The 24,514-nt window shown below is 47.7% G+C and overlaps 1 protein-coding gene across 1 annotated transcript in view; it reads right to left on the bottom strand.

Moving 5' to 3' along the window:
* Positions 1 to 7,016: 7,016 nt before the first annotated feature.
* The window catches only part of ZDHHC9 (zinc finger DHHC-type palmitoyltransferase 9), a 37,095-nt gene continuing 19,597 nt past the window's right edge, over positions 7,017 to 24,514 (bottom strand). The window contains exons 3-10 of the mRNA XM_051968145.1: positions 19,360 to 19,520; positions 17,456 to 17,614; positions 14,647 to 14,784; positions 13,921 to 13,965; positions 12,918 to 13,024; positions 11,508 to 11,611; positions 9,676 to 9,772; positions 7,017 to 8,570 (exon numbers count right to left, since the gene is read on the bottom strand). Coding sequence (XP_051824105.1) covers positions 8,430 to 8,570; positions 9,676 to 9,772; positions 11,508 to 11,611; positions 12,918 to 13,024; positions 13,921 to 13,965; positions 14,647 to 14,784; positions 17,456 to 17,614; positions 19,360 to 19,520 — 952 coding nt within the window. The 3' untranslated portion in view covers positions 7,017 to 8,429. The remainder of the gene's footprint in view (positions 8,571 to 9,675; positions 9,773 to 11,507; positions 11,612 to 12,917; positions 13,025 to 13,920; positions 13,966 to 14,646; positions 14,785 to 17,455; positions 17,615 to 19,359; positions 19,521 to 24,514) is intronic.

The following is a 24,514-nucleotide window of genomic DNA, read 5'->3' as shown; positions in this document are numbered from 1 at the left end:
AGAACTAAATGGGACTTGAAGGAAAAGAAGCACTTTATACACAGGGGATGGTGACTTCCATTCCAGAGTTGAAGAACATGAGGCAAGGCAGTGCAAAAATCCAGTATAAACATGTCCACTCCTCTTGGTGGGGAGATGGAGGACTACAAATGCAGAATGTTGCAATACCATTAGATGGGAAGACCAGAATGGTCAGTTTTACTCCCCTAGAATAAAGAAGAGTTCAACTGGGGGAAGAAGAAATGTATGTCTGGAAATGAGTGACATAAAAAAGCATTCAAACGAAATCAGTGGGCTCACTTGACACTTCACAGGTAACAATACATTTTAAGGTGGACCTTGGGAAAGCAGAGCGATTGTCCAGAAAGAATAAGGAGAGGGAATTGCTTGAGAGCTAAGAGTCTGCCCACAGCCCCTATTATGTAAATCCATGAGGACTAGCAGCCTAAGGCCCTGGGGGTAGCCAACTGATGCAACAGCTCTTTGAAAGCAGCTTCCACTGCCAGATCTCCAACTACTACAAAGAAATAGTACATCAAAACAATCTGGTACTGGGTAAGAAAGAGAGGGATTGATCAATGGAATCGATTAGATACACAGTACACAGAACTAAATGACCACAGTAACCTAGGGTTGGATAAGCCCAAAGATCCAAGCAAATGGAGCAAGAACTCACGACAGCTATTTTCTAACTGATAAATGGTCAAAGGATATGAACAAGCAGTTTTCAGAAGAAATCAAAGCTATCGATAGTCAGGATAAAATGCTCTGAATGATGAGAGGAATGCAAATTAAAACAACTTTGGGGTGATACCTTATACCCATCAGATCGGCGAAGATGGCGACAGGAAAGGAAAATGACCCGTGTTGGAGGGGACGTGGAAAAATAAACACCACTAATGCACTGTTGGTGGAGCTGTGAATTAGTCCAACCATTCCGGAGAACAATTCGGAATGAAGTCTAAAGGGCTAGAAAACCATTAATACCCTTTGACCCAGCAATGTCACTACTAGATTTCTCTCTCAAGAAGATGAAAAAAAAAGGAAAAGGGCCCATATGTACCAAAATACTTACAGCAGCTCGAAGAATTGGAAACCGAGAAGACAGCAATCAATTGAAGGGGATGGTTTCCTGGGAAGACTTATACAAAGAGAAGTGAGCAGAACGAGAGAGAATACCATGCAGAGGAACAGCAATATTGTAAAGATAATCAGCTGTGAAAGACTTCCCTCCTCTGATCAATACAATGATCCAAGATAATTCAAAAAGACTCATGATGAAAAATGCTATTCCCCCTCCAGAGAACTGATGGGTGAAGATTGAAGAGTATTTTTTTCCACTTTATTTTTCTTGGGGGGTTTTTTCCCGTAACATGGCTAATGTGGAAATATATTTTGCATGACTTCATATGTACAATGGGTATCGTATTTCTTGCCTTTTGAATGGACAGAAGGGGGAGTGGAAGGAGGGAGAGAATTTGGAACTAAAAATTAATTTTCAAAACAAAGCTTTTTAAAAATTAGCAAAATAAGAAGAAAAAAGGAAAGCGGCTCTCTGTAGGTCCTGGGGGACTAATGTAAAGGTACTCCAGAATTCTGCTCAGGTGGCTGAGGCAATGTGTTGTAGCGGAGAGAGCTCTGTGCTTAAAGCCTAGGGGAGCTGGATTCAAGGCCCAGCCCTATCCCACTGACTAATTGTATGATTTCTGCCAAGTCCCTTCCCTTCCCTGGGCCTTAAGGTTCCTTCTGTGGAAAAGGGTGGGGAGAAGTTGGATTAAATGGTCTCAAAGGTCCCTTCCAGCTCCTACTTTCTCCGAGATGGATTCCTGTGAAAGTGATCTCAGTAAAGCTAGCCTTCTGCCTATGGTTCTTGGAGGCCGGCTACCGTACTCACTTATTACCCACTAGGCCCTACCCTGGGGGGATGTAAACTTTAAAATACTATATAAATTCAAGTTACTAGGGCCTGAAGCCATCGTGGTGAAATGACAGGAGAAGGGGCGTTCCAGGACCCAGATCCCAATTCTAAATCTGCTAGTTGCCACCTGTGTAGCCTTCAGCAAGTAACCTTTCTTTCCTCTCTCTGGTCTCCATAAAACAACAGATTTAGATTGGAGGATCTCCAAGGATCCCCAGCTCTAGGATTTACACTTGTTAGCCTCATTCCTCCCCCACTCCAAGATCCACCCAGGACAGAGGGAAGTTTTAGAGACTTTTCACTATTCTAACAGTGGTCAAAAAAAAGGTAAAACTGCACAGCCTTCATAGAATGTTCTAACAAGAGTCCAAAGCAGTCATTACTGAGCTGGTAAGTTGAGGCAGCTCCCCTGGGGCCCTGTGGAGAAGCAGCACCCCATTTTACCGGTCTTCTGTTTCTTGGTGACTATTCATCCTCTCAGCCTAATCTTCTGTGGGGCAGCCCCAGCCAACCTTAGAGAGAGGCCACAATGACCAAATGGTTGCCGCCGTCAGCCTAGACCAGTACCACACAAACACTCCCTTGCCGGACTAGGGAACTTTGTCTCAGATCAGGTTTGAACCCCACCTCTAACAGTTCTTAGCCCTGTGACTCTGGGCGAGTTTAGATTGCCTTATAGTAGGGCCTTAGCTCTTTCAAAGAGGGAACTGCATTAGCTATTCTTAGTTCAACAGCAATGGAAACGTAGTGGAAAGGACATGCGTTTGAATCTTGGCTCTGACCTCTCTGGGTCTCAGTTTCCTCCTCCTCCTCCTCCTCCCTCCCTCATAAAAAGCTTGGACTGGAAGCTATCTAAGGGTCCTTCCATTGCTAACAATCTATGGTCCTCTGGGACTAAGAAAATTCCGGACTCAGGAAATTCAGAATGAGGTTTCCCAGCTGGGAGGAGATAAAGACCTTACCCAGTCACACAACAGTGGGCAACGGTGACGGCTATTCAGGCCACAACACAATCAAATGGGAAGGAACTGCCCCCACCACCCACCCACACATACACACACCCACAGACCCACCAAGATCAAGTCTCCTCCTCCAGGAAAGTCCTAATTACAGACTTCTAAACCACTCGACGAGCGGATTTCACCTTGCCCTGTAACGGCAATGGCCACATTTCCAATAGAGCCTTTGTGACCCACTGGGAGCAGTTGATGGGGCACACCAGATATAGTATCAGAAGGACTCCAGGACAATGGACCCACACAAAAGGGCTGGTCAATCTGTGGGAACCCGACAACTTCCTGATTTTCTATGTGTAGGCAAAGCTGCAGCCGTCACTCCGGGCCTAAGGCCGGGAATTTAGCAAGATTTTTTGCAGCGATATAATGAAGTCCCGAGAATTTAGAGCTGGGAGGGGCACCAGACAGCCAACTCGTTTTAAAGAAGGGGAAAGAGAGATCTTAAGTTCAAATCTTGCCTCCACTTAATACCTGTGTAACCTTCAACAAGTATTTTCCCCTCTTTAGGCCTCTTGCTTCCTGAGATTGATTCCCCCTCAGCCAAGATACTCCAGGATCTCGTGATACTAAGATAGATTTGACCTTAGTGACTTTGTGGTAAAAAACGGGTTGAGTCAATATTATGCCTAGATTTATTAAAAACGGAACCTATCTACTTACACACACCTGCGTTCTAGGTACATAATTTACCATACAACCATACTGTTATCACTCAAGTTGAGACACATTCAAAGGGGGTACACCTCTTAAAGATGAAGACAGCTTCTCAAGAACTGTAAGCTCCTTGGAGAGTCGGGGTGGGAAGGGAAGGGAATAAGCATTTATGTAGTGCTTACTATATGCCAGGCATTGGGCTAAACATTTTTATAAATCTTATTTGATCCTCACAGCAATATTGGGAGATAGTTGCTGTCATTTTTTCCATTTTACAGATGAGGCAAATAGACCTTCCCGATTCCAGGCCCAGGGCTCTATCCGATGCGTCTCCAGTTGAGAATCTCTTGGCTCAGACACTGAATTTCCAGCTCATGGTAGGCTTTCCAAACGATGCACCCGAGCTGGCCAATGTGGGTCTAGAAAGTTCTACTTTACTCTGCTATCAAGAGCTCAAAGGTGAATTGCTGTCTTCGAAGCCTCAATAAGGGCCTCAGTTTACCCTTCTGTAAAACAAGAACCTTGCACTGGCTCCCTCGGCTGAAGCAGTAGAGGTGATCACTGGGTTCTTGAAAGTTCTATCAGCAAAGATAGACCAGTCTACTTAGGTAAGTAGAGGCTGCTTGTCACCAAGTTGGCTGGAAGAACTCTTAAGGACCTCCTGCAGAACTAGATGGGGTTGGGATATATATCCCTGGAGGAAGCAAAATGAGGGAGACATACATCTAGCACTGGACTGGTCCAGGATCACCCGGAGAATGGTGGGATTGGGCGCTGAACCCAAGCTCTGCGATTGCCAAACCGGCACTCCTGCCACACTTTGTTGGGTATCCCAGTAAGTGGGGGAAGGATAGGTCTGGGGAAAGCATTCATCTCTCTGAGCCTCGGTTTCACCCTCCTCCTCATGAGAAGGTTGGGCTGAATGATATATCTAAGGGTCCATTCATTCCTAACCATCTGGGATCCTTTGGGACTAAGAAAATGCCAGTCCAGAAACTCAGAATGAGGTTTCCCAACTGGGGGAGGATGGAGGGAGGAAGAAGGGTCTAGAGTACTAGAAAAAGTCCTGAATTGGAAAGCAAAGGCCCAAGTTTGAATCGTGGCTCTGCCACTTAGCATCTGTGATTTTGGACAAATTTCAATTTCCCCTTCTTTAAAGTGAGTACCATCCATCCCAGCAGTGAGGCTCTGGGGGGGGGGGGGAGGGAACTCAGAAGAAGCCCTGTTTCTGCATTCTAGACCATGCACAGAAGGCTCTTGGCTCCCCCACTGACACCGTGATTCTCCCCGGCCCTTGATGCAGGGTCCTAAAGTCTCAAGATCCATCTGTCAGGATTACCAAAGTCCTTTCCTTCCTGCCCCACATATCCCACTTCTAAGTACTCTTCCTAGTTTAGAACTTCTCAAAATCTGGGTGCTCTGGAGTTCGAATTGCAGCTCTGTCACTTACTAGCTGCGAGTCTGGTTCAATCAGTGTCTCACTGAGCCTCAGTTTCTTCATCTGTACAAGTCTCCTTCCCAGAGTCGTGAGGGCTAAATGTGTAAGCCCTTCGTACGGCAAAGCGACATCAACGTTGGACACTCCGGCCCAGGTTTTCAAAAGCATCATCCTGAAATTAATTCTCCTGGTCTGAGCAGAGCAAAACCACTTAAAACTGGAACAAACTGACTCACAAAGGTTCGAGGCCTGGAAAAGTGGGAGAGTTGCTAGGTTACCACTTTAGTCAATCCAAGGGGACACAAAGGGGAATCCCATAAAGAGCCCTTCACCCCAAAAGGAAGGGGGCCGTGCCCCCAGATGGTGGGGGAGGTCACTCAAACCACACACAAGAAGAGAAATGAGGCAGAAGCACAAACACACACACACACACCGATGAATTTCTCAGACCAATTCAAGCCTCATTAATTGGTTTCCAAAACAAGACTGCCTCAGTAAGAATTGCCAAGAGGTAGAACAGGAATCAATACACGGATCTTAATTCACACCAAAGTGCAGAATACACATTAAATCGGCACATACGTTTAAAAGGAAAATCCTTTTAAAATTTATTTAGCAACAAGTAGAAATCTGGTCGGAATAGAAAGGTGGGGATTAGGAGGTGTGGGATTCAGTCCAGCCGCAACAAGCCCCGGCTGGAGGGGGGAGAGCTCGGGAGAACAAAAGAAGTGGTGATCTTGATCAGAATCAAGGATCCCAAGGCCATTTGGACATGAAGAGAATAATCAAGAATAGCCACAGCTCTCCATATTGTGGGATTTTAGGACTGTTGCCAACCAGTCGGGGGAAGTGGGACACTTGGGAGTTGCCTTGCCCGAGGGGGGAGTGGGGGGGGGGGAAGAGGTAGAGAGGGGGAGTGTATAGAAGGGAGCCGAAGAGAGGGCTCAGCTATTGAAAAACCCAAACAATTCTAGGCCTATTCCCGTGGGAAAGATCAATCTTTCAATGTCCCCTGAGATCCCAGCCAGTGGGCAGTCTGCATGGGCTAGCTCAAAAACAGATGAAAGAATCAAGAAGGAAGAGAAAGGCTGATGGGGAGGCTGGAGGTTGGGCTGGAAACGGCCCAATATGGAAGAACAGAAACCAAATAGGGGAAGAGGTTCTTTCTTTGACATTAGACCGAGGGAACTCCCCACTCTTCCCCTTCCTCTCACAAAGGTTTGTGAGATGACCAAAGCACTTATTCACAGTAAGAAGGGAATGGGATTTAGTGAACGGAGTCCAGGGCAGGGAATAACGTGAGCAACAGGCTAACGTCCAGTAGGCCGTGCCTTCCGGTAATGTCAAAAAAGAGACTGGGTTCGGAGAACTTGGAGGCAAGCTCTTGGGAAGACCCCGGGTCTTAACTTTCCCCAGCTGGAGAGAGAGGGAGAAGACTCCAAAGTCTCAAATATAGAAAATGCAGCTTTCTATTTCTTGAGAACTATTTACAGTTTCCTGTAAGGAAGGCCCTGATAGGACTATTTTAATAGGTCGTTAAGAGCACTTGTCATTAGGAGCCTCCACTTGCACACAGAGGCCTTGATCATGTGTTGGGAGATGTAGCCACAGGATCTGAGAGCTGTAAGACACCTTCGAGATCTAATCCAATCCCACCCCATTTTTCCCCCCCGAGTCTCAGAAATGAAGCAATTTCTACTCCTAGCCGTTCAACAGCATCCCGGCCAGCTCGTGCTCGCTACAGACTTTCTTCTCAGTCCTTTCTTCTCAGGCCCCGGTTAAGGGAAACTCGCTCACAGCTCCGCCAGCAGCCCACCATCATTGTGACCGTGGGTTACCTAAAACCATGGCACGCGGGCCGGTTTTCTTCCCCGACGTGACGGCGCCCTATGAGGCGAGTGTAGGGAGAGCAGCTCCTGGGTCCCACCTCAACACCCGTGCCCACCACACATGACCCCAAAGTAGTTTTAAAATGGAAGGAAGCAGGCAGTTTGCATCAACACAGTTTAATCACCTTCAAACAGATAAAAAGCCCTGGTTAACCCTCTCCCCATTAAAGTCATCTCCACAGGACCCCATTTAGAAGGGGAGGGGAGAACACAGACTCTCTCAGAAACACAGCTGCATTTGATACACAAATCCTTATCCCTGAAGCGCAGCTGAGGGCTGGAGAAAACCGGTCCCCCAAATGCTGGACGGGGGACCCAGCCCACCACTGGGGGGTAGGAGGGGTAGGGCTGGGGGATCATCCTGGGCCTCTGCATTTACAGAGACCAGCAGAAGTGCTATGAGAGTTAGCCCTAAGGGAAGAGGGAGAAGGAAGGAAACACTGGCCACGGCCGGTGAGTTAACCGGTTCCCCCTTCTCGTCGGCTCTGAAGCCATTCCTTTGTGCCTCAATTTATTCATTTGTGCACTCGAGACCACCGGAGGCCTCATGGACTGAACTTGAAGTTGGGGAGGGGGATAAAAGGGGTAGCATTTCTGAACACTTGAAAACCCCTTGCAGAAAAGGAGGCACCAAAGTGCAGACTTTTTAACTGTTATTGCTCCCAAATGGAGCAAAAGTCTGAAAAGGAGATTAGAAAAGGGAGAAGAAAGAGCCAGAGAGAAAGAGATCAAGAGCGAGACAGAGATCGAGAGAGAGACAGAGAGAACGGTGGGGCTGGAGCTATTGGCATCATCACACAATTTCTTACTGAGGGTGGCACAGACATTACAAAGTCGGGAGTTGGGCTATGAAAACTGCAAATTGTTAACTCACTAACTATTCCTACTGACTTCTAGCTAATTGCAAAAGAAGGGGGTTAGAGAGGTAGAGAATGGGGAGAGAGACTGAAGAAGGAAACTACATTAATAAATACAAGTGTCCGGATAGAAGGATCCCACCCCACAGGCAGGAACTGGCATGGCACCGATGGTACCAAAAGCCTGCCAGTCACAGCTCGGCCCCCGTCCCCATCCATCCCTCTCCTCCTCCTCGGGGCGGAAATCGGGCTCAAATCGCTTCCGGTTGGGCCCTTCGGGGATTCAATGGACAGAAACCCGTGAGGATGCTCTGGTCCAGGGACAAATAACGGGACGTCAACAACTCTCCCTCCCGTCCCCTCAGCGGAGCCAGAGAAGTGACCCGAAGGGAACGCCGAGGCCCTGGGCCTCGAAACCCAGGTTCCAAGCTACTATATGTAATGGACGTCACTCTGCTGCTTCCTGAAGTCCAGGAAAAAAATAGCTCGTATAGAGAATATTCCAATCCAGAATTGGGTGAACAGAGACCAAATTAAAATGGCAAAAGGGATGGCTCACTTGCCCTCTGTCTCAAGGTTGTCTTCTCCCTCTCAATTACTCTCCGCTCTCATTAAAGAAAAACACAGGTCTCTCTCTCTCTCTGCTGCGCAGAGAAGCTACTTGTCGGCTCCAGAGGCCTCCTGGGGAGTCTCCGGGGACTCGGGACCCTGCTGGGTCAGAACACTGGACTGCATCTCCTCGGGAACACGGGCTTTCAGGGGCAGCTCATTCGAGCTCAATGGCTCTGTGGGGACCACCTGAGGGAGAAAAGATAACAGGCTGAAAGACAAGTCTCCCCAGTCAGAATCGGGATCGACTCTAGATCCACCGCACTTGACTTCCTAACGGTCACGGCGCCTTAGAGACCATCCGCGGCCGGTATTTTATTTTCTTGATTTTCTTCCGTTATTACTGTAATCGTAACCTTTATAGCAAAACCAAAGCCAGGGTAAGTGCCTCTCGTTTTACAGAGGAGGAAACTGAGCCCCAGGCAGGCCCTCGTGCTGAGTGTCTGGCACACCTGCTAGAGAAGAGAGAGAACGGGGGCAAGGAGAGCGATGGGGAAGCCATCGCCAAGAGTCCAGCTGAGAAGCTAAGTGGGAACAGCTGTGGTAGGGATGGAGAGGAGATGTGGAAGTTGAACCAGCAAGACTTGGCAACTTTTTGGCTAAGTGGGGTATGACCCCGAGGTTTCAAATCCGGGTGCCTGTCCTCAAGAGAAATCAGGAAGTTTGCAAGGGAGGGGGGTTGGGGAGAAAAGATGAGTTGTTCTGACATGGTAAAAGTTTGACATCCAATCAAAAATAGTTAACAGGCAGCATACAGGACAGGAACTCGGGAGGCTACCGATGACAACTTTTGATCTTCAGATCAGAAGGGGAGAATCAATCCAGGTCTGTCCTCTACCCATTTCACCTCTACCAGAGCTGCTATCACCGAGGCAGCTACAAGGCAGTACCACAGAAGGCAATAAAAAAGGCAGTGTAAGGAGAACAAGTCTTAAAAAGCAGCAGGACACAGTTCAATTTCCAGCTCTGATGTGTGTCATGTGACTTGGGAATTCTTTTCTCTCTCTTTGGACCTCAGTTTCCTCATTTGTATAATGAAAAGAATACTTGGGTTTTCAGGCAATTGTGTGATTATAAATGTTGATGCTACAGGTGTCAAAAACATAAAGCCATAAAGGAGAAGACCCAGAAGGAATCATCACCTCCGATATTCATTCTTCCCTCCCATTGACAGAAAGATCTATAAACTCATACCAACCACCTCCTAGGGTTGCAATATCCCCTTAAGCCTTCAAAGTGCTTGGGAAATGAGAGCTGCTATTTTATGTGACGGGGAAGACAGAAGAACACTTACTGGACTCTGTGGAAATGGGCTGCTCCCGGGCTCTTGAGTGCTTGAGGGTCGAGTTCCACTTTCTTCCAGTGGCAATATGCCCCGTCGATCCAGCACACTGCGGAGGAGAGGCAAGGGTGAAACTCTTCTCTCTCCTCCCCCACCTTTGGCTAAAAGCAGATCCTAGCTTGCCTTAAAGGTCCCTCTTTCCCCATGATTGGAAATCTTTCCTGAGGCAAGCTCTGAAAAATTTCCCACGGTAGGGTAAGGAGGTGATGAAACATTCACTGATGGGTGACGAGGTCACCTAGGTCAAGGCTTCTTAAACTTTTTCCCTTTGAGATCCCTTTTCACTCAAGAAATCTTTCTGTGACTCCAGGTATATAAGTATATGAAGTAGGTATACAAATTAAGCATTTACTGCTAAGAAATCATAATTTCATGGCCTCTGCGTTCAGTTATACCATCCCCTCTTTTTATACAAAATTAAGATAACATAAAAGCATTGGGAGTCGAGCCCAATTTTCCTAAGTGAATCTGGGGCTCCCCAGAATGAGAGCCCCCCCCACCCAGTCGGCGTCACAGTCCTTATGCCCACGAACCAGTCTTAGACACAAGCATCAGGGGTCAGTTCAGGGGTAGCCAGGGCTCAGAAGATCATAGACAGACCTTTACACTGACTCAGAGATCATCCACTCCAACATCCTCCCTTTACAAAGGGTGAAAAACAAACTCCAAGAAAGGAAAAATCTACCCAAGTTCCCAGAGCAATACGGGAAGCAATAGAGCCAGGACCACCTGCAGCGCCTGCTGTGCCACGAATGCCTCTCAGGCTGCTGTCTGCCAGCAAGCTCGGAGGAGGAGGGTCACCATTTGGGGTATCCCTTTTTCCCCTAATATCCATCATGGGTCTGTGGCCCCAGGCCCTTAGCTCCCTTAGGGGCCCGGTTTCAGCCCATCTCACCACGTGGGGGCGGGAAGCTCAAGAGTCATTCACCATTGTGGAAAGACAGATTGACTTTTCTCGGTGCTTCCTCAGGTTCCTAGGCTGCCTATCCTCTGCTTGGGAGACAAGTTTACATTTCCCTCTCTCCTCCCTTGCATTTCAGCCTCTATCTTTTGATCCTTTCCACCCAGAGGGTCTAGTTCAGGCCAATCTGGATTTGAAACCGAGTCACCGATAGTGGTGGCCCCGTCTCTCCCCAACCAAAGCAAGGTCAGTTGCTGAACTTGCCCCAAAATGTACATCTGGATAACTCCACTTCAATAGAACTACTTTCCCTCTGGCATCTTCTGCATTTTTTTTCAAATTTACAAACATGGTTCTGAAAAAGCTCACCCACAGCTTTCATAAGACTGCCTGCCAGGACAGTTAATTAGCACAGTGGCTAGAGCACCAGCCCCGAAGTCAGGACGACCCCAATTCAAATGTGACCTCAGACACTTTCTGGCTGTGTGACCCGGGGCAAGACACTTCACCCCAACTGCCTCAGCAAAAAAAAAAAAAAAAAAAACAAAAAGACTGCCTACCAAAGGGGGCCAGGGCTGCCCAGCCTGCAAACTCCAGCACTTATAGACTTCAATTTGGCAGTATAACCTGGACCAAGTCAATCACCTGATTTTCACTTTCTCCCGCTGCACACTAGGATAACAGTACCTTCTCTCCCTCCCTCCCAGCCTCATTTCAAGAAGAATGCTTTGGAAAACCTCAAAGTGCTACAGAAATTGGAGCTGATCTACACTCTACGTAGCATGGCTCACACAGTGAGAACGTGACCGAGGTTTAGGACGGAGACCACCCTCAGAAGAGGCCGGTAGAAAATAGAGGCCATTCCCGCCCGCCCCACTCATACCTGGGAGGCAAGGGGCCACACAGCACCTCGCAGCAGTTCTTTAGGATGTTGCCATGACTGTACGGGTTCTGTACTCGGTTCTTCCCTGTCCAGGAACCTTTAATCTGCAAGACAAGGGCACAGGCTTATTCTGCCAAATCTAGACATCCAGACCGGTCTCTAGAGGACCTTCTGTCTAGCGGAGCTCCTCCCTGAAGTCCCATCTCTTAAACTCTCTCCATCTTCATTTTCCGCGGACCCTTCACCCACTCCCTTTCAGTAGATTCGAACCCACCCTGGTGTGCTTTGGCAATAAATACGACAAATCTATTGAAGTATTTATTTCTTGCACTGTTTTGGATAGTGCCTACTTGACAGTGAGCACTGTGGTGCACATAGTAGGTGCCTAAATGTTCGCTGAACTGAATAATCAAACATTTTCTGTCCCCTAACACCTAGAAAAGTTTAGATAATTTTTTTTCAATCTGTTAATTAAAACACCTACTGTGTGCAGGAGTACTAAACGTGGTGCTGGCACCATGTCTGTGTGAACATGTGTGCATCTGTGTGTCGTGTGTACTTGTCCGTGTGTGTGTGATGATCAGATTACCCAACATCCCCAGCTTTATGGAGCGGCTTATGGTTTTGGAGGGGACATGATACCTAACTATATTATGCTGTAAGCTGTCACACACTCCCTAAGGCAGCTGGAACACCCTCCTCCTTCCCGGTGGCCACCGATTCCCACCCATCCCCCTTCTCTGGAACTCGGCTTTCTCCGTTTAGCCGCAGCCCTTTAGCTTTGCCCTTTCGGGAATTCCCTCCAGCTATGCGGCTTCATGTTTCTCTGTATATAGACACGGCTTTTCCCGTGGGGGTGCTCTCTTCAAATCGGAATTATCAGCCCCTTGAAGGAAAGGCCCTTCCTCCCTCATATTGCTTTTGGGCCTGTGCCTCCCACTGCCTACAACTGCTGAGGTCTCTCTGTTTCTGGTGCTGACAGCCCGAAGGACTTAATTGCCCTGTGCACACAAGAGGCTTAAGCAAATGTTTGCTGGATTGAATAAGGTCATCTGAATGGCGGGCCCAGGTCAGCCCCAGCCATGATCTTTCAAGCCCAAATCATCTCTCATGGGGAACCGGAACCGTTTCTCTGTCTCCCTGTGGTCAACTCTGCAGATCAAAAAGAGGTCCCCACCGTTACTGGTCACACCGATTTGAACCTGCGTATACTTTCAAATACAGTCAACAATGCCAGGTACGGCAGGGTTCAAGGTTTCTGGGTCTCCCTGTCTCCACGGCTGGGGTTTCTCTAGAACCCGCCTATGTATACGGAGGGCTTGAAAGTCCCACTTTTCTGTTGGGCTGAGAGAAAAGAGTCCGTGAGGCAGATGGAAAAGTACGCAATGAAGTTGAGAAGCCTTCACTCACATCTTCATTCGTTGTCTGGTTGAGGGCCACTAGGAAAGTATGGAATCCTGTCAGGCCCACCACAGACCAGAGAGTGAAGAAGCAGATGAGCACTTCCAGGACAGTGCACCCAAGTTAAGGAACACAGAAGCTCACTGAATCGAGCTGGAGGAGACACGAAAGGTTATCTCGTTCCAAGCCCAGAGAACTCAAAAGGCCCTCCAAGCCAGCCCAGCTCCCCCTCGTTTTAAACGTGCCAACCTAAGGCACAAAAGACCAAAAATGATCTGTCCCAAGTCACAAAGGAAGCGACAGAGTCAGGATTTGAACACAGGCCTTCTGAGATACCGTGCCAGGGGATGGAGTAGATTAAGAAAGGCCTAGTGACAAAAAGGTTAGAGACCTGCTCCCAAAATGATTTCTTAATAAATTGTAGATGAAAGAAACCAGGAACCAAACCCAGATTTCTTACTCCAAATCCAAAGCTCTTTCCATCGTATCTTGCTACCTTTCATCTCTACATTTTCAAAAAAGTATCAGAAAGAAAAACAGAAATAAGGTAAAGCCCCGAGGCTCCCCAGTGGGCACAAAACAAACACCTCTCCCTACAGTGACCTTCCTGTTCCTTTCCTATGCTCTGGACCGATCAGCGTCGCTGGTCCCCGTTGGAATCCATTTTTAGACCAAGGCAGTAGTGCGGTGAAAAGGCCATTAAATTTGGGGTCAGAAGCCAGAAGGTCAAGTCCTGGCTTTGATGGCTCTTAGCTATGTGATGTAGACCCAATCACTCCCCTTCTCTAAGTCTCAGTTTGACCATCTGGAAAATCAGAGAGGTTGATGTAGACCCTAAAGCTTCCCCCGGTCCTGACGTTCATGGCTTTAATCACTTCTACCCTTGGCGTGTAATTTGGCCTTGGAGATTCCCAAAAGGGACTGAGACTGAGGAATTTAGTGAAAAGGAGTTAGAGGGAACCGAGTGGGAAGGAACGCAAAACGAAAGTCTCTTCAAAGCAAGGATATGTGCCAGGAGTTTCTTTCAACGTCTCCAGGAAGCCGATTTTCAAGGATTCTGTGAGAAAGAAGTAGAGAAAAGTTAGTGCTCTGATTACGAAAAGCAGCCTACTCTGTCTTCTGGGGACCCTTCTCTTTCTTGGGTGACACAGCTCTGACGAGTGGAGGCCCTTTTTTATTCTGGCCTCTCGACGGGTCAATGTTTCCCTTCTCTTCCTGTAGCTTTTTTGGCTTTCCACTGGGCCCAGCCACGGAATCAGAATCTACCCTCCACTCCATCTTCCTTTTCTCTCCCCAGGTTGAGCCCCCACCGCTGTAATACGTACGTGTAAAGGACTAGACTTGGGACATATGGAAACCGAACCGTAACAGGCCTCAGAAATGTTCCCTGCAGACGGCCAGTAAGACTAATGCAGGGAGTAAAAACAATAGGCCGCAGAGTGAAAAAATCTTAACTTGATCATAAGGTCTAAAGTGAGAAGGAACAGAAGAGGCCATCCAGATATTCTAACTCCAAGCTCATGATTCTTTCTAATACACCAAGCTACTCCAGTAGCCTTCCCCACACTGGGCTGACCCCATCGTCAGCCTCGACAAAGAGTTAAAGCGAATAATAAAGCGAGAAGGCCCATCGCGTTCCCAGCAATTCCCATCTCCACCCAATTCAGAGAGCCAGTCGTGGTGACGCTCTGTCCCAGATCCCCCGAAATTCCAAACGTTCATCTCATTCTTTACTCACTGAGGGCCACGTAGACTATGTTGAAGGTGAAGACATAGATGGTGAGTAGGGAGAGAGAAAGGATGAAGAGGTAGAAGTAGCGGTAGTTCCTCTTGCCGACGCAATTTCCGACCCAGGGACAATGATGGTCAAAGCGTTCTGGGAAGAGCAGAAGGAAAGGGAATTCAGGACGCTATTTTCCCCCGCACCCCTTCTTGACATTTATCCCAAACTTAGCAGAGTCTCATTATTCGAGTACACTTTTCACAGAATAAACTCCAGTGTCTAAGTCATCACTTAATAAGAAGATTTCAGTCAATCATGTAAGTTCTTTATAATTTTAGAAAACCTTTCAGGAGTGGCTAGATGGTGCAGTGGATAGAGCACCAGCCTTGAAGTCAGGGGGACCTGAATTCAAATCTGGCCTCAGACATTTAACACTTCCTGACTGTGGGACCCTGGTCAAGTCACAAAAAAAAAAAACACACAAAAAAAAACCCCCTTTTATATTTTTATAAAAACTGTCATGTCAATTGACCCTCACAACAGCTCAAGGAGGTAAGCAAGGTGAATAATCTCATCCCTACTTACAAGGGAAAAACTCAAAGGAGGAGAGTCCAAATAGCATCTACAAGTTATGCAGATCTCAAATGATTCTCTTAAAAATGTAACCATGAGAATGATCGTTCATCTGACCAAATGGCTACAATACAGCTCATTGTATAGGAGCGAGAAAGTGTGTGTGTGTGTGTGTGTGTGTGTGTGTGTGTGTGTGTGTGTGTAGTGGTAAATGGGGATGACCTCAGAACCAACAATTTGTAACAAAACAGCTCCCATTTCTATGGTGCTCGAATATACCATACTCCATGGACATGTTCATGTGCACATGCGCGTGCAAAACACACATGCGCGACTGCCTGAAAGCCCAGGGGATTTGGAGCTGGACCGGTCCTTCAAGATCACCTACTCCCACACTCATTTTACAGAGAGAGGAACAAGAGGCTTGCCCAAGTTTCCTCTGATCTTGGGGGTCCAGGAGAAATCACATCAAGCAACTTGGAAAGCATTTGCTGCAGGGGAAGGAACGTGGGTCTTAGGCCCAGAACACCTGTGTTCTAAGCCCGCCTCTGCTACTGAAGAGCTGGCACAGGCCAATCACTTCCCTCGTCTGAATCCCCCAAATCCTTGTTCACCCTATCTCATAAGGCTGTTGTGTTAGGGCAAGGAAGGGTGGGTATCATCAGCACAGGGAACAGGCTCTGTCCTGTAATATTAAAGTAGTTTACATTTCCAGTACTTCACCAAACACCTCATGTCCTTATCTTATCTGACCCTCCTGGCCCCTTCACCAGAAAGTAGATGATGCAAATGATATCATCTTCATTTTATAGATGAACAAACTAAGGCTCAGAAAACACAACAGCCAGGTTCAGAGCTGGCCGAGATCACGGGTGTACTCTGAACTTGACGTGAAAGTTTAGGCGAATACAAAAAATAAATCAGGGGAAGGAAGGAAAGAAGGCTCTTTCTTTTGCCAAAAAGGATTCCATCCTGTTAAATGATGTCCCTCCTAGAACTTTTGAATTAGGATTTTGTATCCATGTAACTTTTCCCATGTACTACAAGTAAGATCCTCTGGCCCAGCTAACTTTAGTGTGCACACCTGGGAGGAAGAGGACAATATGCCCAGGGACGCCACGTGGCAATAAAAGGGACTTGACAGAAGTGCCTCTAGACAATGACCCAACTGGGAGGCCTGGAACTGCCGCCACTACCTGCTGCGGGGCCCGCCGTGGCACAGCGGGCACAGGACTTCTCAGGTGCAGATGTACGATGCATGGTTGCCAGTCTGGTAAAGCCTGGTATTACTGCCCTCCAGTGGACAGAGGCTTTCATACCCCCTGGCTTCTTTGGGGAGTTCACAGATAACTTGTTCAATTTCTTTTTCTAAAACGGGACTGCTTTTAAGTCATTTATTTCCTCTTCTGTTAATCTGGGCAACCTCTATTTTTGTGAATATTCCTCCATCTCAGATTATCAGCATTACTGGCATCCAATTGGGGAAAAGAGCTCCTAATTATCTATTTAATTTCCTCTTCATTGGTGGTAAGTTCACGCTTTTCCTTTTTGATACTGGTAATTTGATTTTCTGCTTTCTTTTCCCCCTTGCTTCTCTGAACAAATTCAGTTCAAGGAAAAGTACAGATTGGCACAATTGGGAAATCAGGAAAAGATTCTCCCCTCTCCATAAGAATTCCCATAACCCAATACTCTTTCTCAGCCACGGCTAGGGGAGCCAGAAACCCCACAGGAGCATCGTTCACCAGGGTATCTGTGGCGTGCAAGGAGGCCGGCTTCGGAGTCCAGAGATTTGGGTTTCATTTCTGGCTCCGCGACGAGCTAGCCGTGGGACCTTGGCCAAGCCCCTTGCCCAATCTGGGCTTTCTCGGTTTCCTTAAAATGAGGTTAGACTAGACCAGGCATTAATAATCTGAGACTCACCAGTTCCCAAGGACTCTGTGAAATTGGATGAGGAAAATCTGACCCTTCTTTATTAACCTCTAATTGAAATGGAGCATTTTTTTCAATTATTAATTTTTGAAAACATTCTGAGGAGTCCAGAGGCTTCACCGGCATGCCAAACACAGAGAGGTTAAGAACTCCCGGACTAGACATTCTCTAAAATCTCAATTAGACTCTAAAATTGTCACCCCGTTACGTAAAGCGAGGCTGATGGATCCTCCCGAGAGCTGTTTCTCGGCACCCAAACACTCCCGCCCACGCCTAGGATCAAGCTGGCCGGGGTAACCCCTCAAAATGTGCCGCTTACCCACACAATTGTCACAGATGCTGCAGTGGGAGGCCCGGGGGGGCCTGAAGATCTTGCATGTATAACAATACTTTAGTTTCACGATCTGGTTGTTGATCTGGAAATTCTTGATTCGAGGGGGTGGACGCTGACCCTGTGGCACCGTGCCGTTGGTTGCCTCTGAAAGACAAGATTCGATCCAGACTGTAGGTCGCCCACACCCACGAGGCCCGGTGGTCCTAGACACCCTTCCGACAGGAACTAGACAAGTCCGTTCAAAAGAGAGATGAGTTTCTCTGGCACGGTCCCCCAACCCTCAAATCAGCATTTCTCAACCTGGGTTTTCAACACCTTGGATTTGTGCCGAGTGATCTCAGGGGACAGCGAAACATTCTCAGAAACAATTCATGCTAATCTACTATGATTTAAAAAATAATTGCCACCCTGTGATACCACGCCTAGCTTACATCCCAGAGAGCAAATAAAAAGGAAAAAGTCCTCTCTGTATAGAAACATTTATGGCAACTCTTTTTCGGTGAGAGCAAAAAAAACCTGAAAGTAAGGAGGTGTTCATCAACTGGGGAAATGACTGAATTAGTTCCATCAATGTGAGGGAAGACTATATTTAAGGGAAGGGTTCAGAGAAACCTAAGACTTAGAGGTATACATAAAGTATACAGCCTGTTCTGGCTCTTCCCTGGTGGGGCTTCTCACGACCCTGTTCCAGCTGCAGCTCTGTGGTCTCTCCACCACCACCCCCGGCTGTAGCGACTGTAATACCTGGAGTGCGGGACCCCTGGCACGGGGCCGTGTGGTACTGCTGCCGGTACCTGGGCAAGAGCCAGCGGACAGGTCGAGTTTGCATAATACAAACCTCCATAAAGGGAGAACTGTCTGTACTTATACTTTATAAGGAAAACAGAGTGAAGTCAGATAAGAGCTTGGGATTTCAATTCAAGGGTCCCCATGATACAGATTCCACTATGACCAGGGAGCAAGTCTTGTTGCCACCCTACTCAGTTTTTCCATCTGCAAAATGGATGGAAAAGGACAATCCCAGAGAGTCACTACAAGATTGATGCCGGGGAGTTGAAAAATCAAAATGATTCACTAAGTTGAATGAGAGTTAGTAGGACATGGTACAGTGCAGTGGAAAAAGCCCTGGTCTCAGAGCCATCGTATGTGCGTTCGGGGTCTAGCTTTGCCACTCATCAGCTCAGCGAGCATCAGCAAATAACACGACCTTCCTCAGCTGTAAGATGGCAACATTAACCCTGGCACCCGGTGCCATGCCCAGCGGATGTGAGGAAAGCTTCTTGGAAAGTGCAGTGTGCACTTTCACTGAGATGTGAATGGCTGTCATCACCAGTAGAATGGCAGCACACGCCATGACAGGGACAGGAACAACCCACACGATGCTTTAGGGTTGACAAAATATTTGCCATCCACTGTCTCCTTAGGCGCCCTCCCGGCTCGCCATCCACCATCTCCTTTGGTGCCCTCCCAGAGGACGTCCGTGAAGCTGGAAGTGCTAGCGTTGTTACATCTCATTTTACAGAGGAGGAAACTGAGACCCAGAAAGAGGAAGCGATTTGTCCGATGCTGTTAGAGCTAATGAGTGGCTACGCTAAGATGGAAAGCCAAGCCTCCTAGCTCCAACTCCGTGTTCTTTTCCTATTTCAAGTTCCACCAAATCTGGGGAAGATTGAGGCTTTACTACAGCCGCCCACATCCATCTTCTGGGAATAGCACAGAGACGGGATGAGTACATAGGCATGAAATGGCTCGGGAGGAAAATGGACTACAGAGAAGGCTAGGGATGATGCTAGCTGTTATGATCCTTGCACAATCATTCAGGGCACGGTGACAAGTGTCCTGCTGGCAGCTTACGCCCCCTCAGGGGCTTCTTGGCCAGCCCAGCTCACCTATCTCCATTTCAATGAAAGCTGCTTCATCTGGCAGGGCCCGGGGAATCACACCGGGGTCACTGAAGCTCGTCCGCAGCAGCGTAGCCATGGAAAAGAGGAAAAGGACGGCTGCAAAGACGGGGATGGCAGGAGACAGCTGAACAGCCAAGTAGCGGCACCTGGAGAAAAAAAATCAAAGCCGTTTCACTTACGTTCACTTACCGGCCGCCCCTGGTCCCGATGTCCTGGCCGGAGTGGAAGCTCCAAGAGAACGGGACGGTGGCGGACTGGGGACACCGCGAGTGACGCCTCCCACAAGTGCCTCAAGATGGCCCCGAGGCCAGCTACCCATAAAGCTGTGGGAAGACCGTGTCTCTTCACCTCCAAAACCAGGAAGAGGAAAACACACCGAATGACTTAGGCCACTTAACTGGGCACGACATCTGAGACTCGGGTACCATTTCTAACCCCACATAAGCATTCGGTTCATGGATTCTCAAGGATAGCTAGGCTCTGGCCACACAATCAACGCTGCATCATCTGAGAGCGGTTTACGTGAGACATCATCCTACTCAACTAATGACAACACCCCCTCTTCTTGAGCTGGCCAAAGGTCTCCAAGACTGCTTTCTCAATAACAATTCTGGTTGCTAGGCCATCCAGGGATTATCGATCCAATTTTACAGAGGAGGAAACTGAGGTCCAGAGAGGAGAAAGCGGCAATTTTGGTCCAAAGCCACACAGACAACAAAGAAGTACAGACACGAAGATCTGAACTCGGGAATCTCCCGTCCGCTGTTCTTACCACTCAATACCCCAGGGTTTCCCTGGGTGGGCTGGGCCCCAGCAGTACGACACTGAAGTTGAACTGGGTGGCGGTCAGTGCTAGGCAGCGAGCCAGCGTGTGGGAGTGTCAGAATCAGAGCTAACTCAGGAATTTCAAAGCCAATGAAAACATTTGGGGCTAACCCATCGCTTTTGCTTTATCCAGGCCTCTTCTCCCCTGGAATTAGCCCCAGCTAGCGGGAAATTGATGGTTGGTAACAAACACAAATCAATGGAAACTAGTCTAATGGAAGAGGAGGCCAGAGCTGAAGAAAACAGCTAAAACACACACACACACACACACACACACACACACACACACAGAGAGAGAGAGAGAGAGAGAGAGAGAGAGAGAGCGCCAGTTTAGTACAAGGAGTCACTGGTAGTAATAAAAACAGTGGGAGAAGAGAAAGATGCTCTGAATTCAAATCCCAGTTCGGCTACTTAGGGGACTTTGAGCAAGTTATTTGATTCATTGAATTTAGCCCTGTCTCCCTAACTAGAGTTCAAGCTCAAGGGCAAAGACTTCCTTCTAGATCATCATCATCATCACTATTGTTATCATTACCTTGGGCCAGTCCTGGAATTTCATGGAGGGATGTTTCAGGGCACAGAGAGTTAAAGTGACTTCCCCAGACGGGTCTGAGATAGAAGCTGACCCCTAGCCCTGCTGATTCCGAGACCAGTGCGCTAAAGACTTGGCTTCAGTTCCTAACAAGAGCACTGGATTTCCCAGAAGCTCTCCCAACTCCGCCCCCACCAGCCCCGCCAGGAGCTAGGTGCTCTCAGGACTGTCTTCACTTTCCAGACAAAGGCACTGACGAACAGAGTCCAATGCCTGGCCCAAGGTCCTACTGCTAGAAAATGTTGGCTCCCACGCAGCAGATGGACCTACCCCACTAAGCAGACTCCTCTAAAACTGCCTCAGTGCTGCTGCTAATCTTATCCCTAATGGCACTGAGCTTCTCCAGGCTCCACCAAGGTTCTGGAGCTCTGTTCTCTAGTAACTTGTGTGCTACCCAAACAAACTGCTTAACATTTAAAAAACATCAATGTGAAGGTTGGTTTTGTCCACTTCCTTTGTTTCCTCTTTTTAAAATTCTCGTTACAAAGGGGAGTAGGGGAAGAGAAGTCTCTATAAATCAAGGTGATATATAAAAAATATACCATTTTTATACACGTGTCTATAAAATAAAAAAAATGTTGTTGACTGAAAAGCAGTGACATGAAAACAGAGGCTCTCTTGGATTCAGAGTCCCAGGGCCTGTTTTTTAGATCCCATCTCAGCTAGTTACTACGTGGGAGATGATTCTGGGCAGGTCACTTTCCCCGAGTCCCAGTTTTCTTATCTGTAAAATGAGGACTTCCGAGGTTCCTTCAGGTACAAATCCGTCATTCTCTAGTTCTTAATGCAAAAAATGTAGAGAGGAAAAAGAAAAGCTTGAGGTGAAAGGCTTATGGAGAAAAATCCTCAAGAAGGGGAAACAGACTAATTTCTCCATAATCCTCATGGCAGCCAAATGCATCCTGTAGGCCATCCACAACAAAACGAGTCTGGATCTGAATCCCCGGCTACTCATCGTGCTCCTCTCTTGATTTCGGCACCTCTCCCACTCTGATCCGAGCCATGGTCCCCCGCTTTATGCCCTCGAGTCACCCCCTAAGGCCCCCCTCCACACAGGGCACAAACACCTATCGGCAACGGTCAGCCTGCGCAGGTTACTAGGCAGTTTAGCTTTAGCCCTTCCCTCGCCATCATCCAAAACAGCCACGCGCTGTCCATTGTACCTCTGCAGCCTCTGTCATCTGTCCCTTGCTCCCGGCTCACACCGCCACTGGAGAATCTCAGAACTGGGAGGCCATCCAGTTTAAGCGGGACCCGTAGGAGAATCCCCCCTCCGAGAGATAATGAAAGAAGCGTCCCTCCTCCCGGGAGGGAGGCAGAGGACTCCGGATTCAGAGCCGTGCACACACCGTCAGATTTGGTTGTTGTGTGCATATGCTGTCAGACATGGTTGGGTGGATTTGTTTGAACTGCTTTTCTTTGTTACAAGGGAAGATTCAATGGCAGGGGGTGGGGGAGGTATTTTCTCTAAAGTAGTAACATCGGGGGACAGAGATTGCCCTGACAAAGCGGAGGAAAATGCCAGTTATAGCCCAGCAGGCCGAGACGATGCAGTCCGGGGGCAAGTGGAGCCCTACATACCTCGAGAGCCTCCCGGGGCAACATCGTGCTCGAGCCAAGTATGATAATTGTCGATGCTCAGAACGCTGACCTGGAGTCGTCAACAAAAGATTGAGTTATGCTACCTAAAAAAGCCGGAGCGGGCACATGGGCAGGTTATGGGTCTGTTTTAAAAAATATTCAATTGGATTACATGCCATCTAGGGGAGGGGGTGGGGGGAAGGGGAGAAAAATTGGAACATGAGGTTTTCAAGGGTCAAGGTTGAAAAAATGATCCTTGCCTATGTTTTGAAAATAAACTTCGATTAAAAAAAATATTCAGTGATTCCTATTGTTTGTGGAGCAACTCCCCTCCCCCCCCCCCCCCCAGCCTGGAGTTAAGATCCTTTCTGCCTCAGCTCATATTACTCTGGGCCACACACTTTATGCTCCGAGCTGAAGCAGCCTCCGCCCAGCCTCCAACACCCACGATGCTCTCCTTTCTCGACCTCTGTTGGGGCCGTTTCCTGTACTTGCAAGGTGTTTCCCCCCCTTCTTCATCATTTGTCATCGATCCCTTAAAAAGCCCGACTCAAATGCCGCCTTCTCTGAGAAGTCTTCCACGATTTCCCCTATAGGTAACAACAATAGTCTTTTGCTTCACATTCAGTTTCTTTCCAAGAGGCTGGTTTCAGGCTACTTTATTTCCTTCTCTTGAAAGATGAGTCCCAAAAATATAACCAGAAGTAAATCCAAGAAGGCAGCCAGGTGGCACACACAGGGCTGGGCCTGGAGTCAGGAGGATCTGAGTTCAAACCCAGTCTCAGACTTACTAGTCTGGGCAAGTCACTTAACCCCAAATGCCTCAAAAAGCAAACCAAATAATAAATGGAGGATTTACCACGATTTTCCTTCAACCTTCACGGGCGCTTGGTCCCTGTAAAAAACAATCCAAGACTCCAAGGAGATAGGAAAGTTCCAGCTCTGCCCTCCCCTCCCATGAGCACTCCCTTTGAGCCTTAGTTTACCAATCTGTAAAACAGGAATAGCGGCACTCCCCTGGTCTTCACAAGCCTGTTGTGAGATTGTATCTAAAATGCTTTCCAAACGTATAGTTCTCCAGATGCGTTACTGTAACTGAGCTGAAGATTAGCTCCTTTTCCCTTCACTGGTGCTACCTGCCACAAGGGCAGACAAATAGAAGCTGATTTTTCTTCTGTGACCACCTCTTGATTATCAGATACTCAAGGGAATGAGGAAACGCGTTAACCAGTTTCACAAATGAGCTTTGCCACCCACCACCATCCCCAAAGAAGCTTCCTCATCTATCAAAAGAAAAATGATCAACAGCTATCTGAAAAACTGTTCAAGATCACTAATAGAGAAATGCACATTAAAACAACACTGAGGTATCACATCACACCCATCAAATTAGCAGTGTTGCAGGGATTTGGGGAAGACAGATATGCTAATTTACCTCTGATCAAGCTGTTAATTAGCCCAACTGTTTGAGACAACAATTTGGAAATGCGGGAGAAAAGTTATAAATGAACAGAGCCAATCGTACACGTCCTTTAACCCGCTATTGGGTGTACGCCGCGAGGAGGTCGGTAACAAAAGGCCGCCATAGAAAAAACATTCATAGCAACACCATTCGTCAGAGAAAAAACTGGAAACAAACTATGTGTCAATCAACCAGTAAGCGGCTGAACAAAGTGACGCGGGGGTGTAGCGCAAGCGTTCCTGGCCCACGAGGAATGAGGACTAGGAAGACGAGCCGGAGAGGGAAGGAAAGCAAAGGCAAAAACACATACGGTGACTAAAACCATATCAATGGAGACGATATGAAAAGACAAATCCCAGAATAATGATACTAATTCAACACTGATAATAACTGCTTAAAAGCTCAGAGCTTTCCTTCCTTTCGACAAATGCTCAATGACAAAAGCCATCGTTTTAAAACCCTCTCGTGTTTTGCAAAAGTATATTTAGCAGTGTTAAAACAAAATTTATCAATTAAAAAAAGCCAGAGTGCTACCCTAGTCACGGAAGCCCAGGAGCTAGGAAGAGCCCTTCGACGTCAATTAGTTCAATGCCCTCATTTTAGAGACAAGGAAGCTCGGGCTCAGGGAGGGTAATTTGCTCAGAGTCACATGGGTCAAAGGCTAATCAAGATTCAAATTC

Source organism: Antechinus flavipes, chromosome X (genome assembly GCF_016432865.1).
Source record: "Antechinus flavipes isolate AdamAnt ecotype Samford, QLD, Australia chromosome X, AdamAnt_v2, whole genome shotgun sequence".
Lineage (NCBI taxonomy): Eukaryota > Metazoa > Chordata > Mammalia > Dasyuromorphia > Dasyuridae > Antechinus > Antechinus flavipes.
Note: the sequence above shows the minus strand (reverse complement) of the source record. Positions and strands in the feature narration are given on the sequence as shown.